The 13,588-nt window shown below is 38.0% G+C and overlaps 2 protein-coding genes across 3 annotated transcripts; both read right to left on the bottom strand.

The window, feature by feature from the left end:
• Positions 1-301: 301 nt before the first annotated feature.
• Positions 302-5,363, bottom strand: LOC122873426. The gene is made up of 5 exons (XM_044190112.1): positions 5,301-5,363; positions 4,746-5,150; positions 4,137-4,274; positions 3,509-3,570; positions 302-3,066 (listed from the first exon to the last, which is right to left on the bottom strand). The coding sequence occupies exons 1-5, from the start codon at positions 5,335-5,337 to the stop codon at positions 2,947-2,949; spliced, it is 762 nt and encodes a 253-aa protein (XP_044046047.1). The 5' UTR covers positions 5,338-5,363; the 3' UTR covers positions 302-2,946.
• Positions 5,364-9,999: 4,636 nt separating this feature from the next.
• Positions 10,000-12,368, bottom strand: LOC122873385. Of its 2 annotated transcripts, none has more exons than XM_044190034.1 (5): positions 12,247-12,368; positions 11,672-12,064; positions 10,823-10,963; positions 10,681-10,742; positions 10,000-10,599 (listed from the first exon to the last, which is right to left on the bottom strand). In XM_044190034.1, exons 1-5 carry the CDS (start codon positions 12,281-12,283, stop codon positions 10,480-10,482), a joined length of 753 nt encoding a protein of 250 aa, XP_044045969.1. In that variant the 5' UTR covers positions 12,284-12,368; the 3' UTR covers positions 10,000-10,479. The 2 variants fall into 2 exon arrangements, with proteins under 2 accessions (XP_044045969.1, XP_044045970.1); XM_044190035.1 differs by having other exon boundaries at positions 10,681-10,736.
• Between the last annotated feature and the right edge of the window lie 1,220 nt (positions 12,369-13,588).

The raw sequence follows: 13,588 nt of genomic DNA, 5'->3' as shown, positions 1-13,588 counted from the left end.
CTAAATTACAGAAATATCAGTTCTAATGAATTAATTTTACAATTTCTTATGTAGGATGTAAATGACCCCTTTGCATCCTATTAGTATTGATGGCAGAATAGGTGCTGAAGTCAGAACTCTGGGTTTTCTTCTTCTTCGGTCTCTGTGATGTCTGACGGATTTCCAGGGGAGGATAACACAGATCTTCATTCTAAGATTTGACATATACATATACATATGTTATACTATGATTTACTAAAATGCACTATTAAACATTTTTATTAAATAAGTAATGTGTCTAATTTGTGCGGTATGTGTGAAGCTGCAAAGATGGAAAGATGACTATAGTAAGAGATAAATCAACATTTTGTCGAGGAAAAGTTCCTATAGTTCCTATTTGCAATGTACCCATGGATGCATTGACAACTATCACTGAATAAGAAAACTTAAAAATGTGATGATTCTCAGGCAAGTTTTGGAGTTATAAGGAGTGTCTTTTTTCTATTATTTCTAAGCTGATTTATAGCCTATGGTTTATTTGCAATAGACAATGGAAATAATAATAACCTCAAGAAGTGTAGGTCACACTGAATCTAAAAATATGTTTCTGTGTGTTCAGATTCAACTGAGCTTTGACTCAGCGAAGGAGTACCATTTCTGACTCAAATTGCCCAATTGACCTCTTGCGGTATCTTTGCCTCAAGTCTCTCCCACAGCGCCTCCTGTTCAGCTCTCCTGTATCCCCGTCTCCCGCCCTGATAAGTATGAATAATTTGTTGTCCTCAACTGTTGAGTATTGAGCTGCATCGGGCCACGCTCTTGCTCAGCAGTTGGTTCGACTTCCCAATGTGTAGGTCTGTGCAAATATCTCTGCATTGGACTGTGTGTATTACTTAGCTTATGTTTGGGTGTATGGTCTTGATGGTGGACAAGCGTTTGCCTCCGTGTGGTCCTCAGTTTGAAAAACACAGGGATGCTTTATCTTGTTGTGCCTATTTTCTTGTAGCTGTTTTTACAGAGGTACAGTTTGGGTAGCCACAAGCTTTTAGAGCTTCCGTAAGGTGTTTGTTCTCTTCCTCATTCACCTCAGTAGTTGTCGGCACAGTCTGGGCCCTGTGGTGAAGGGTTCTGATAACCGCAGCTTGTGTTCTCTTTGTTGATGAGAGCCATAAAGTTAATACTGATCGTTGTGAGTGGGTTTCCTGTAAACTGCAGTATCATGGCTTTTGTCCTCTTTGATGTGCATTGCACTGACTGAGAAAGCCAGTCTATTGTCTCTGATGTCTTCCCATGTGAACTTGATGTTGCTGTCTACTGAGCTGAGCTGTAAAGGCTCACACTTCTCTGGCTTATATTTTTGATTTTGAATGGCTACATGTTGTTTCATTGACGGAGCTCAGGTTGATGCTGTTGATAATGGGCCTGATAATGGCCCCTTTCCTGTGTATCTTGGGAAGGCATGGGGTGGCTTCTCTGTGTAAAGGCAATGATAAAGGGACTGATCATTGTTTTTCTCCAGCCGTTATAGGCAGCCAAGACCTTTTTCTTATAGGTGTTGGTGGCAACTCACATCAGTGTTTCATCTGTATTTGTATCACAGAGTAGTGTGGTCACTTTGGAGTGGTATTCTGCTGTAAGTCTGCTTGAGCACAACTGTGCAACTCCCTTAATTAGTCAGCAAGAAGGTGATATTCTGGTCCTCCCTCAGTGATATCACTGCTGGAAAGAGCAACTACGACTTTCACACTGAGTTGTTCTGCCTCTGTTTCTAGTAAGTTGTTATTTCTAATGGCTGACTCTGTGTCAAATGATACAGTCCACCACTGCCAAATGTTGTTTTGCTTTGGCAAAATGTAAACCCTGGCTAAGACTTCCTTCTGTAGTTGGCTAAGCTCCCTGATCCAAAGCATAAGGTGTTAGGGATGTTGTCAGCAACTCAACTTAAAGCATAGGTGATTTCTACAATCTGCAAGTTGTCTGGTTGTCCTGTATTACTGGACCATTCTAATGGTGTTCCCAAAATGCGCACCAATATGTCTGTGAAGATTCTCTGTCATTCATGTCACATCATGTGGTCAGCAATCAGCCAGTCATCGTATGAGCGCTCTCAACACTCTACTTGTATTGTCTTTATTTCAAAATAAAAGTGCACTATTATTTAAGATAACTTCATCCAAGATTAACCAATCACTTCTCCAGCTGCACAGCTACAAGAACCGAGTTGGCTGTATAAGAACTAACATGATCATTTTAGCTGGCTAATGTAATGTTAGCCTGCCATGTTTGGAAAACAGGGCACAGGACTTTACTCTGATGTCTGTAAAATAATGTGTGTGTGTGTGTGTTGTTAAAGTATGCCTTGTGTTTGCATCACTAGATTGTTTTCAAAAATTTCAACAGTGAACATAGTGAAGCCATGCACCTTCAACAGACCACAAATCTGCAACTGCAGTCCGCCTGCATGAGGGGCTGTTTTTCAGCATGGGTTTCCTGTGGGCCTGATCACATGGGCGACACAATGTGGTTGAGGTAAACTTCATTGTCACTCTGTATTGTGTTGTAACGTCTTGAAGGAAGAAGTTTAAACACACACACACACACACACCCACACACACACGCACACTCCAAATCAAATCCTCTCTTTGCCTTTTGTTTGCCACTCTATCTTTTTTCTCTTTACACACTGGTAGCACTGATGGCTTCATGAACTACTAAATACCATAACATGTACATTTATTCTTAGAGGAAAATTGACACAGAGAAAAGAGTTTATTATCAACTTTTCAGACACAGCATTGCCTTTTGAACTTCAGAAAAATAAAAGCCTGTATTCCACACATTTTCACACTGTATATGTCATGAATGGCATTGATTGCTCCTCTGGTTTGCAAGGGAAACTAAATTACAGAAATATCAGTTCTAATGAATTAATTTTACAATTTCTTATGTAGGATGTAAATGACCCCTTTACATCCTATTAGTATTGATGGCAGAATAGGTGCTGAAGTCAGAACTCTGGGTTTTCTTCTTCTTCGGTCTCTGTGATGTCTGACGGATTTCCAGGGCAGCATAACACAGATCTTCATTCTAAGATTTGACATATACATTGACATATTCTGAATCATAAACATGTATTGATGTTATACTATGATTTACTAAAATGCACTATTAAACATTTTTATTAAATGAGTAATGTGTCTAATTTGTGCGGTATGTGTGAAGCTGCAAAGATGGAAAGATGACTATAGTAAGAGATAAATGAAAACATGGCAACCAACAGACATTTCCCATGATCAACATTTTGTCGAGGAAAAGCACAGGTGTTACTCATAACATTAATCATGACTCAGTTACTATACATTTAAGTGTGCCAGTAAGCTATGCCAGCGGGTCCTACCCCTAGAACACCACATGCAAAGCAGCAAATTATGAATATTATTAGTTACACTTTTGTCTAATAATTCAAAATGTCTGCCATGAAAAAGGTCTATGCATATGAAGAATGATACAACCTCCGGTTGTGAATTACCTTATTCCCCCTTGTTTGGCCTCTGCTGTCAGGTCTTTTCTTATCAGCTTTAGGTTTCTTAGCTGCAGACATCAATAAAGCATCATTACACTATAACACCCAACATTCCACAATACCTTAAAGGTCCAGTATGTAACATTTAGGAGGATCTATTAGCAGAAATGGAATATAATATTTAGTATGTTTTCATTAGTGTATAATCCCCTGAAAATAAGAATTGTTGTGTTTTCATTATCTTTGAATAAGCCGTTTTTTTCTACATAGGGAGCGGTTCCACTTTCATGGAGGTCACCATGTGGCACTGCCATGTTTCTCCCGTAGCCCAGGACGGACAAACCAATCACTGGCTCTATATAGGGCCGTTCGTGTTTTTCATGAGTTTCACGGCCACCATAGTTTCTCCTACACGCTTGAAAGGAGAGGGTGATGCGAGAGGTGTTCAAATTGTTGCAAACTGTAATTTCACCGCTAAATGCTACACACTGCACTGGACCTTTAAAAGAAGCACTGGATAACAAATTAATCTCAAAAAGAGAACAGAAACAGAAGATATTCTGGTCACCAAAGTAATACAATGAACTGAAGAAAGAAGGACTGAGTGGATAAAAGTGACATATACAGTAGTTACCTGTTTTCTGACAGAGGTGATAAACCAGAAGAGATGAGAGGAGAGAGGAGAGAACAGCAAAAGCTGGACACAGACAGAACAGCAGCATCCAGCAGACACCACAGTCTTGTGTAATCAGGTGTTGAGGCTCGCTGGAGTCTGTTAAAACACAAAGTTGTGTGAATTAACTCTGCAAGTGTATTGTTGTAACTCTGATCTCATAAAAATGTAAAGACAATGAAAAGAGTTTTATTTTACTTCAATAAGGTAATATGGGAATTAGTTTTGCCTCAAGTCCAGTAACCCAAGAAATTCCAGGAATAAATACATGTCAATAAGAGAATACAGATAAGATAATTCTGTTGATTTTTGATGGAGGACTTGAGGCTTTCATTTGGCAAGAATTAACTGGTGCTGCATTTCCATTACTATCTGAGCTCACTATTGTTGAATGGGAAAAATTCCTGCAGTCAGGTTCCAAAATGTTGTGGAGGCTGTTATAATATTAATGCCCATGTTGAGGGAATGAGATGTTTAATAACACATACGAGTGTACTATTCGGGTGTCCATATACTTATGGCCATGTAGTGGAATTAATGCACAAAGAGATGTCAGACCACAATACTTACTGAATATGATCCTTGTGATGTTGCCATATCTGTAATCATATCTGTGAGTAATGTATTGTTCATCGTCCACCTTTAACTGTTCAGTTCCACAGAAGTAGAGGCCCTCATCAGAGTCAGTGATGTTCAGGATCAGCAGGTCATAGGATTTAGAGGAATTGTTCCACACAAAGTGGAAACGAGGGGGGAGATTCAGAAAGCCTGTAGCATCCCTGCTTTGACTCCATGAATCAGGAGTTTGTTTTAGGACAAGAGAAGGCTGGTTCTCATGAGAGCAGTTCCTGTACCACACTATGTGTACTCCAGATGATGTTTTGCAGTCACAGTAGAGAGTGATGTTGTCTCCTGGTCTGACTGTCATCTCCAACACTGATCCAGAGATCCAATCCTGACTGCAGGAAACAACTCCTGGAAAATAAAAGAAATCACAAAAACCAATTGAAATGTGATGAGTGTAATGGTGTGTCACATTACACTAAATGCAGGTTACTGATCAATACAGAAACACTGAGATGTTGATAAAATGTGTTAGTCCTCAATAAGTTTACTAAAAATTACCTAGGAGAATGACCAGAAACGTCCGCAGCCTGTCCATGTGTGATGATGACCCGGTGTTGAAAGACAAAGAAACAGGTCTTACTGGGTGTCATGACCTGCGCAGATGTTTCCATTAAAGGAAATGTAAGATGTGATTGGCTCGTTAAATGGAACACTTTCTTCTGTGGTTGTTCTCTATTGGTGTGATGGTCTACATGTAAAGATCAAACAAGATGTCTTCCGATGACAAAGCTTTAACTACCAACTGGGGACTGAATCACAGTGCTTTTGTACACTGTATAGTATAATTGCACAGATACAACTTCAGCAAGTCGCCATTTTGAAAGATAAAAGACTAGACTGGTAGCTGTCGTAGACAGTGTGAGACGAGAAGAAGACAAGTTTGCGCCAATGGGGAGATGGTCCACTAGAAGGAGCAAAGATATATTGTCTACAAAATCATTAAATTGAGCATATTTAGTAGAAAGTCTGGCAAACTTAATGTCTGTATGAAGAAGTTTTTGGGTAATGCCACAGTGGCTGTAAAATAATACAGATTTTGTCTCATTTTAGACCTTCTGTTCAGAAATGTGTTGAATCCTTGAAGAAACCTTTTTAAACCAATCGATCAGAAACATAGGCTGTTTTTCTCTACTCCTGCCAAGTTCACATTTTGGACATGTGAGACCACAATATGAACACTGCACCCTTGTCTTGACTTTTAGTCTCTGACACATTTCACCTCAGAGGATATCTGCCTGATTCATGTGAAATGAAACTTCTGGTGTCAAACCTTCATGGAGATAACTTTAAATTACTACTGATTCAGTGTGTACCCGAGTGTGTGCACGACAAATGTATGCACATACAAACATAGAAGGTGTGATCTGCTTGGCAACCACTATTGCTCTGTTGTTTTAAAAACACTCCACTCGCCACGGGAAGTTAACTCATGTGCTGACACGTTCTTTGTGAAGCTACCTAAACCTTTTGTTTACTACAAAGGCCTGTTCTTTTGTTGAAGAAATGGCTTGGCATGGCATTTGTTTGGAGGAACCACTGGGCTTTAAATAAATAGACCTTATTGACTGCATGGCCATGGTCATAACCAGTCCTGAACCCAGACCAAAGCTAGACGGAGAGCAACTAACTAGGACTTATTCATCAGGTGGACAGAAACACAACTCAAATGAGTGTCTAACGTTACTCTGCATCTGCTGGATGTGTAAATCGCCACAGCCGAGATAAGTTTCAACTGGCCACTGGTCTACATGTTCAGTCTGTAGACTGCAGTACATGACGGTTGAGGTAAACTTACTTGTCAACGCTATATTGTGCTGTAACTTCTGGCAAATTGGGTGGCAGGAGCATTCAGCAAATAAATAATACAAAAATAAACAAAAATAAATAAGCTAAGAAAGATTTCTAAGCAGTTGAAAGTTTTGTGTGATATTTGCATAAAAAACATTTATTACTTTGTGTCTAATTCTCCATAAAAGAATCGACTGCAACATAACTGATGTGTGGAATTGCACAATAATCTACTGGTGAAGGATAGATGGGTTGATAGTTAATTTGAGATGAAAACAGGAAAACTGCCTGAATCAGTTACAGACACACATGATAATAATGACAATGATAAAAATCTTTATAGAGCACTTTTCAAAATCCGGGTTACAAAGCGCTTCATGGTAACAAATTGAAATCTCAATAAACAAAGCAAAAGGAAAACTCATTGTTACAAAGGCATCCCCAGAAAAATGATAAAACAAGATAAAACAAAATAAAACAAATAAAGACATAATTCAGGGAATAAGATTAGCCAGAGACATCATTATGGAATATAGAGGGTTAATAAAATATATATCATAAAAAAAGTTATTTAATTTATACTTGAATAAAGCAAATGTGTTTGTTCCGTCCAGCCTCTGCCTGCTGGTGTGTTTATCCATCCTGAGCCCGGAACACAACTCGTGTTAAAAACACATCTTCACCCTGAGAGAAAATTTGACATTTGCCATTTAGAATCATTATTATGTGACTTCTGCTGTTGTAGTTACTTACTTAGAAAGCTGTGTGACTGTAAAACATGCCGGACAGGCGCTTTTATTGTGGCATCATTAAGCAAATAAGAAGAGCGATGATGTAAGTGAAAAATCAAATGCAGATTCAGAGATATGAAGCCAAAAAAATCTTATTGTTGGTTACCTGATTGTGTCTTGCTTGGCCTCTGGTGTCAGGTCTCTTCTGATGAACTTGAGGTCCGTTATTAATATAATAATATAATAATATTAAGTATTTCTGATTCTGATTATTTGCGTAAATGAATACAAAACCATTACACATGAGCACATGACTGCACACAATACCTTTCCAAAATTACTAATCTGATGCCAGTTTCCTTAAATTACTATAACACGAGATTAGACAGGATTCGCTTGGGGGGAAAGCATCACCGGAGTAATATATGAAAAAGTTTTAAGTTTGAGACTGGGGTGTAGTACATTACCTGTCTTCTGACAGAGGTGACAAACAAAAATAAAGGAGATGAAGGAGGAGAGAAGAGTAAAAGGTGGATACCCTGTAATGTGACTTCACTGACTGATACACATTGGTATCTGCGTATAAAAGCACAAACTGCATCTGTCTGCCGACAGTCAAAATTCTTCTCGAGGCCCCTTTTTGCTTTACTACTTAACATCTCCACTAGAGGTCAGAGGAGTTTCACCTGGAGCTGGAATGGCTAACCAGATTACACCATCAGCATCTCTTCGCCTGTTTCTGTTGTTCCCCGAACAACATTTCAAGTTCAAGTGTTTTCCAATATGCCAATCCTCACTGCGAGTTATTGTAAATTTTATATTAATATTTGTATATGGGTAAAACATCAAAATAAATATGAATATTAGAATAAGTCATGTATTTTAAGTTATGTATTTTGTTCAGCAAACAATCATCCACTCAAAAATGTCACAAGATGTCATTTATATACTACAATGCAGACGAACAGCGTATCTTGAAAATAACCCCACAGACTATGGTATATGTGTATGAAACCACACTCTGCATCTGCAAACACATCACACTCACACAAAGTGCAACCAGAGCTAACCTGATTTGATCTCACAAAGTTAGGATATGGTCACTGATATGATGTAGATTCAGAAATAAACTGTGGCTGCAGAGCTGCTGAATTCTTACCAGGGTTTGGCTTGACTGTAGTTACGTATGATTAACAATATCTAACCAAACAACTGACCACTGTTGACTGTGACCACCAACAAGCCAGTTGAGATTCCTACAATGTGAACCGTTTGTAATTTTTACAATAAACTAAAACATTTTCTTGAATTAAACTTAATTCCACCAACACCTTCAGCAGCCTGCCCGTTGAGCTCTGCTGTCCTATGAGGGGCTGCGTGTCACTGTGGGTTTCCTGTGAGCCTTACTGCTCATATTTGGAATTGTATTAGACTACTTTTGAAGGGTGGGGGCTTGTGGCTAACTTGAGATACAAACAGGAAATTGCCTGAAAACAGCTTTCGTGTCTTGTTACAGAAACACAATCATCTCTACCATTATGAAATGTTACATATCGATTTCAATCAAAAATGTGAACCTGAAGATGAATTGCAATCAACAACATCAAACAGGTTTTCTATCTAGAGGTTAATGTGCACATCTGATCAATTTCTAAACTTATTTAAGAGGTGGAGTGAAATAAAACACACATCTTGTCTGTGAAGAGTGAATGAATTCATACACACTGTGGTTCACTAACAGCGGGGATAGTCTGAAACAATCTGAAACAATTAAAAGCAGCTGGAGTGTAAGTTTAATTAACTGGTAAACATGATTTAACCTACAGTATGTGTAACCTGTGTGTGCACAAGTTAACAGAGGATTATTTAGCTAGTTAGCTTCAAATGAGGCTTAATGTTCACACAGTTTCTCTTGACTGTCACTCAATATTACAACTTTAGTCAAACATCGCCCCAGCCTGCTAGCCACATTAGCTGTGCAACATGCTAAGGCCAAGTTCAACAGGCTAACCTACAAATTACTCCGTATGACAACATGAAACAACAATAAACAAAACAAAGTTCTAATTCATCTTAAATGTTACATACTGTACTTGTTTCAATACAGCCTCAAGTGCTCCCAAATATATCAAATCCTAAGTGTCTTTGAAATTAGCTGTTGTCAACAAATACTTCATTTATATTTTAATTTTGTTTAACAAAAAAAGTAATCCATCCACAAAACATCCACAAGATGTTTGTTATTTAGATATAAGGATGGAAAAGAAAGAGTGTATCTTTTATTATCACCTCACCAACAATGGCATATGTGTGTATGTAAACAGTGCAGATGGTCACTGATCTCACAAAGTTGTGTTGTGGTCACAGACACTGTATGTTGTAGAGTCAGAAATACACTGTACATCCAAATGTCCTAGTTGTTGTGGCTGCAGAGCTGATAAAGTCTGACTTTGTTGTCGACTTATATGCTTTAACACCTGTGTTTGTGTGTGTTTGTGTCTTTTTAAAGTATAATCTGTATTCTCAACATGTACATTGAACTTTGGACAGTGAAGCTGGGCACTAACCTGTAGTCACGTTGAGTTACGCAGTCGTATGAGGGGCTGTTTGTCACTGTGTGTTTCCTGTGAGCCTTACTGATAACAAGGTGCTACAACAACTCAACAATAACAGACAAGTTTTCCATATTTATAATATATTTTTTAATTTTTACAGCTCATCATCAATTTTTAATATGTTATTTAAGTGGTGTGAGGAAATAAAATGCACACAATGCATACATTCTGTGAAGAATGAATGAATTCATACACTGCGGTTCATGCCACTAACAGGTTGTATAGTCTAAAACAATTAAAAACAGTGGAAGTAGAAGTAGAATTAACAACATTGTAAGTGCTGTATGTAGGAAAAGTAACAAATCGAAATCTAAAACTCTTTACAACAACAATTTATCCTCAGATGAGAGCTGACATAAAGAGGTAGAGTTTAGTATCAACTTTTCGAAAATTGATTTTCACCTTCAAACAAACAAAGCTCAGCTTTAAATGTGGACGATAAGTGACATAATGGTCTATATGTATCCCTACAAATGAATTATACTATATATTATTAATCATAATTATAAAATTAATTTTGTTTGTTCTTTTGTTTTAGGCCCTCTACATCCTAGAAGTATTGATGGCAGAATAGGTGCTGAAGTCAGAACTCTGGGTTTTCTTCTTCTTTGGTCTCTGTGATGCCTGCCGGATTTCCAGGGCAGCATAACACACGTCTTCATTCTAAGATTTGATATTTGTTGTTTAGAATCATGATCATGTACTGATTTAATGCCATGATTCAGTATTTTCTAATACACCTACCTGATTCAGTCTTGTTTGACCTTGAGTATCAGGTCTTTGCTGATCAACTTGAGGTTCTTTAGCTGCAGAAATAAATACAGCATCACTACAGCATGGCACACCCAAAACTGAACTGAATCCAGGTTTCTTTGTGAATAGTTACCTTTTTTCTTAGAGAGGTGATAAATCACAAGGGAGGAGAGGAGAGAGGAGAGAACGGCAAAAGCTGGACACAGAGAGAACAGCAGCATCCAGCACATACTGCAGTCTTGTTGAGTCTCATGGTGATGAGACTTACTGGAGTCTGAAAGGTCCCCAAAACAAAGTTGTACTGATTAGCTTCATTAAACTCTGATCTCACAAAAACGTCAAAATGTAAAGTTTTGCGTGTATGTCGACATAAGTGTAGTAGTTGTTCTGTGACCCCATGAACCATGAAACCCAGATATTTCCAAAAATAAATACACTGTTGGATTTAAATTAAATTCGGAGGAGTTTGTGGACAACTCAAGTTTTCATTGAGCAAAAAAAAAATGATACTGCATTATTATTTGTTCTGCCAAGACCCATGCTCAGTTTTCTTCACAGTGCGTTGACCCTACCTTGTTGAAATATCCATTCTCATTTGAATAATTGATCTGGTAAATTAGATTTTCAGCTCATTCCAGCAATAAGTGCAATGTGCAACCTTTAATCCTGTTTGAGCCTGTTCTCTCAGATGTTACAGATACAGGACAGATACAGATACAGATACCCAGAGAGGCAAGACTTATTTGTAAAAACTATTATACACTATTTCACTCCAGATCAGGGGCTATTGATGCACATAATCTTCACATACAGTATATGTTTTATGTGCGCAGACTTCATCATGGTTCACCTTTTTGATCGTTAATAGTGCACAATATCCAGGCGTATTTTTCCTGTACGCTGATCATTTATTCAAACAATTACATTTACTGAATCCAGTCACACAGATCTTTCAGGCACAAAGTCAGACCAGAACACTTACCTAATATGATCTTTGTTGTGATGTTGCCATATCTGTAATCATATCTGTGAGTAATGTATTCTTTATCGTACACCTTTAACTCTTGAGTTCCACAGAAGTAGAGGCCCTCATCAGAGTCAGTGGTGTTCCGGATCAGCAGGTCATAGGATTTAGAGGAATTGTTCCACACAAAGTGGAAACGAGGGGGGAGATTCAGAAAGCCTGTAGCACCCCTGCTTTGAGCTGCATTTAGGACAAGAGAAGGCTGGTTCTCATGAGAGCAGTTCCTGTACCACACTATGTATACTCCAGATGATGTTTTGCAGTCACAGTAGAGAGTGATGTTGTCTCCTGGTCTGACTGTCCTCTCCAACACTGATCCAGAGATCCAATCCTGACTGCAGGAAACAACTCCTGGAATGCAAACACAATCGTAAAAGCAGAGTGAAATGTGTAACTCAGTGTTTCTCAGGATTTCACATTACACATTACAAGTGCAGGTTCCTGCTCAACACAATAACAATAAAGTTATGAATTATTCCCAAAATGGAACCTAACAATTGTAATTAAAGAATTTTTTAAATCAAAATAATCACCTAAGAGAACGACCAGAAAAATGTGCAGCCAGTCCATGTGTGACAATGACCAAGAGTTAAAAGACAGGTCTTACTCACAGACATCATGACTGCGCAAACTTTTCCTTTAAAGGAAGTATAAGCAGTGATTGGCCAGTGAAGTGGAACATTTTCTTCTGTGGTTGTTTTCTATTATTGTAATGTTTTGTGATGTTCTGAGCATTTATGTTTCCTCTGTGAACTCTTGATAACATGTACAATCAGATGAGGTGTTACCACTTTCAGTACAAAGAGTTTAGCCTGGAAATTCTTGCTGTAGTGCCTTTGTAGGCCTTACAGCATATTTGGTCAGGGTTGTTATAGACATGGAGAATCTGATGCATATGTCCCAGAAGAAGACAATCCTCCAATTAGTCACGTGTGTGATAAAATGTATGATTGTAGAGCGGCATTCTTGTCTTGCAATCTGACCGAAGACTTCAAAGATGGTGTCCACTGTATAACTGTAATGTTGTTAGACTGTAAATTGTCAAATGTTGCAGCCTGTTGCCATTTTCAAAGATGGAACAGGAGTAGTTTTCAGTAGCAGCTGTTGTAAAAGGTGAGACAAGAGAGAGTGTTGTTAACAGTAATAATCACATGGGCATTAGGTTAAGTGTGTCTAAATGAGAACAAAACCTGCCCTTGGTGAAGGTAAATTTAATTATGTGCAATATAACATATTTTACTTTTGTTTCCAGGTCAGCCTGCTGCCACAGTTTGACAAACTATGACACTTTCTAGACCTCAGTGACTAGATCATCTACACAGAATGGGCTGTGAGCTAAGCAAGTATATTAAACAAGAAATAATTAATTATTGATTTTAACTCCACTTCAGAAATTAATTTTGAAGATGTGTTAATCCCTTCTTTGGAAGAACCAAATCAGTTTTTCCATCTGAGATCTACAATCACAAACTGTAACGAGAGGCTTTTACCTCCATTCAGAAGCCTTTGTTGAGTTTGAGTGGAAAATGTCCAGGTTAAAGGCTAAATCAGTAAGTTGTTGAACACATAAATTTAGGGTAGAATCATGAAAACAGCTGAAGAGCTTCAGCTATAGGTAGACAATCTGATTTCACTGACAAAGAATATTGTGAGTCTGCAACCAATCATACTACAAAATATTAACCAGTTTTTGTGTTTTGAGGAGTACCCGTTTTTGCACTCGTCCTGATAATGACAATAAATAAAGAAAGTCTACTTGTGTTTAAATATTCGCAATATATAAACATTTTTTACAACATGGAAAAATCATGTCTAGATGTTATATACTGTCATTTTGTGTGACAATATTTACTTGTTGCAACTAAAGCATGATTA

This window comes from Siniperca chuatsi, linkage group LG3, assembly GCF_020085105.1.
Source record: "Siniperca chuatsi isolate FFG_IHB_CAS linkage group LG3, ASM2008510v1, whole genome shotgun sequence".
Lineage (NCBI taxonomy): Eukaryota > Metazoa > Chordata > Actinopteri > Centrarchiformes > Sinipercidae > Siniperca > Siniperca chuatsi.
This window is presented reverse-complemented; position numbering and strand designations above follow the sequence as displayed.

Coding starts and splice junctions, on each gene's coding strand:
- LOC122873426 (XM_044190112.1), bottom strand. CDS start 5,337: ATGGACAGGCTGCGGACGTTTCTGGTCATTCTCCTAG. Junction 4,275..4,745: donor CATCACAAGGATCATATTCA/GTAAGTATTGTG, acceptor GTGTTTTAACAG/ACTCCAGCGAGCCTCAACAC. Junction 3,067..3,508: donor GCCAAACAAGGGGGAATAAG/GTAATTCACAAC, acceptor GTCAAATCTTAG/AATGAAGATCTGTGTTATGC.
- LOC122873385 (XM_044190034.1), bottom strand. CDS start 12,283: ATGGACTGGCTGCACATTTTTCTGGTCGTTCTCTTAG. Junction 12,065..12,246: donor TTTTCTGGTCGTTCTCTTAG/GTGATTATTTTG, acceptor TTTGCATTCCAG/GAGTTGTTTCCTGCAGTCAG. Junction 10,600..10,680: donor GTCAAACAAGACTGAATCAG/GTAGGTGTATTA, acceptor ATCAAATCTTAG/AATGAAGACGTGTGTTATGC.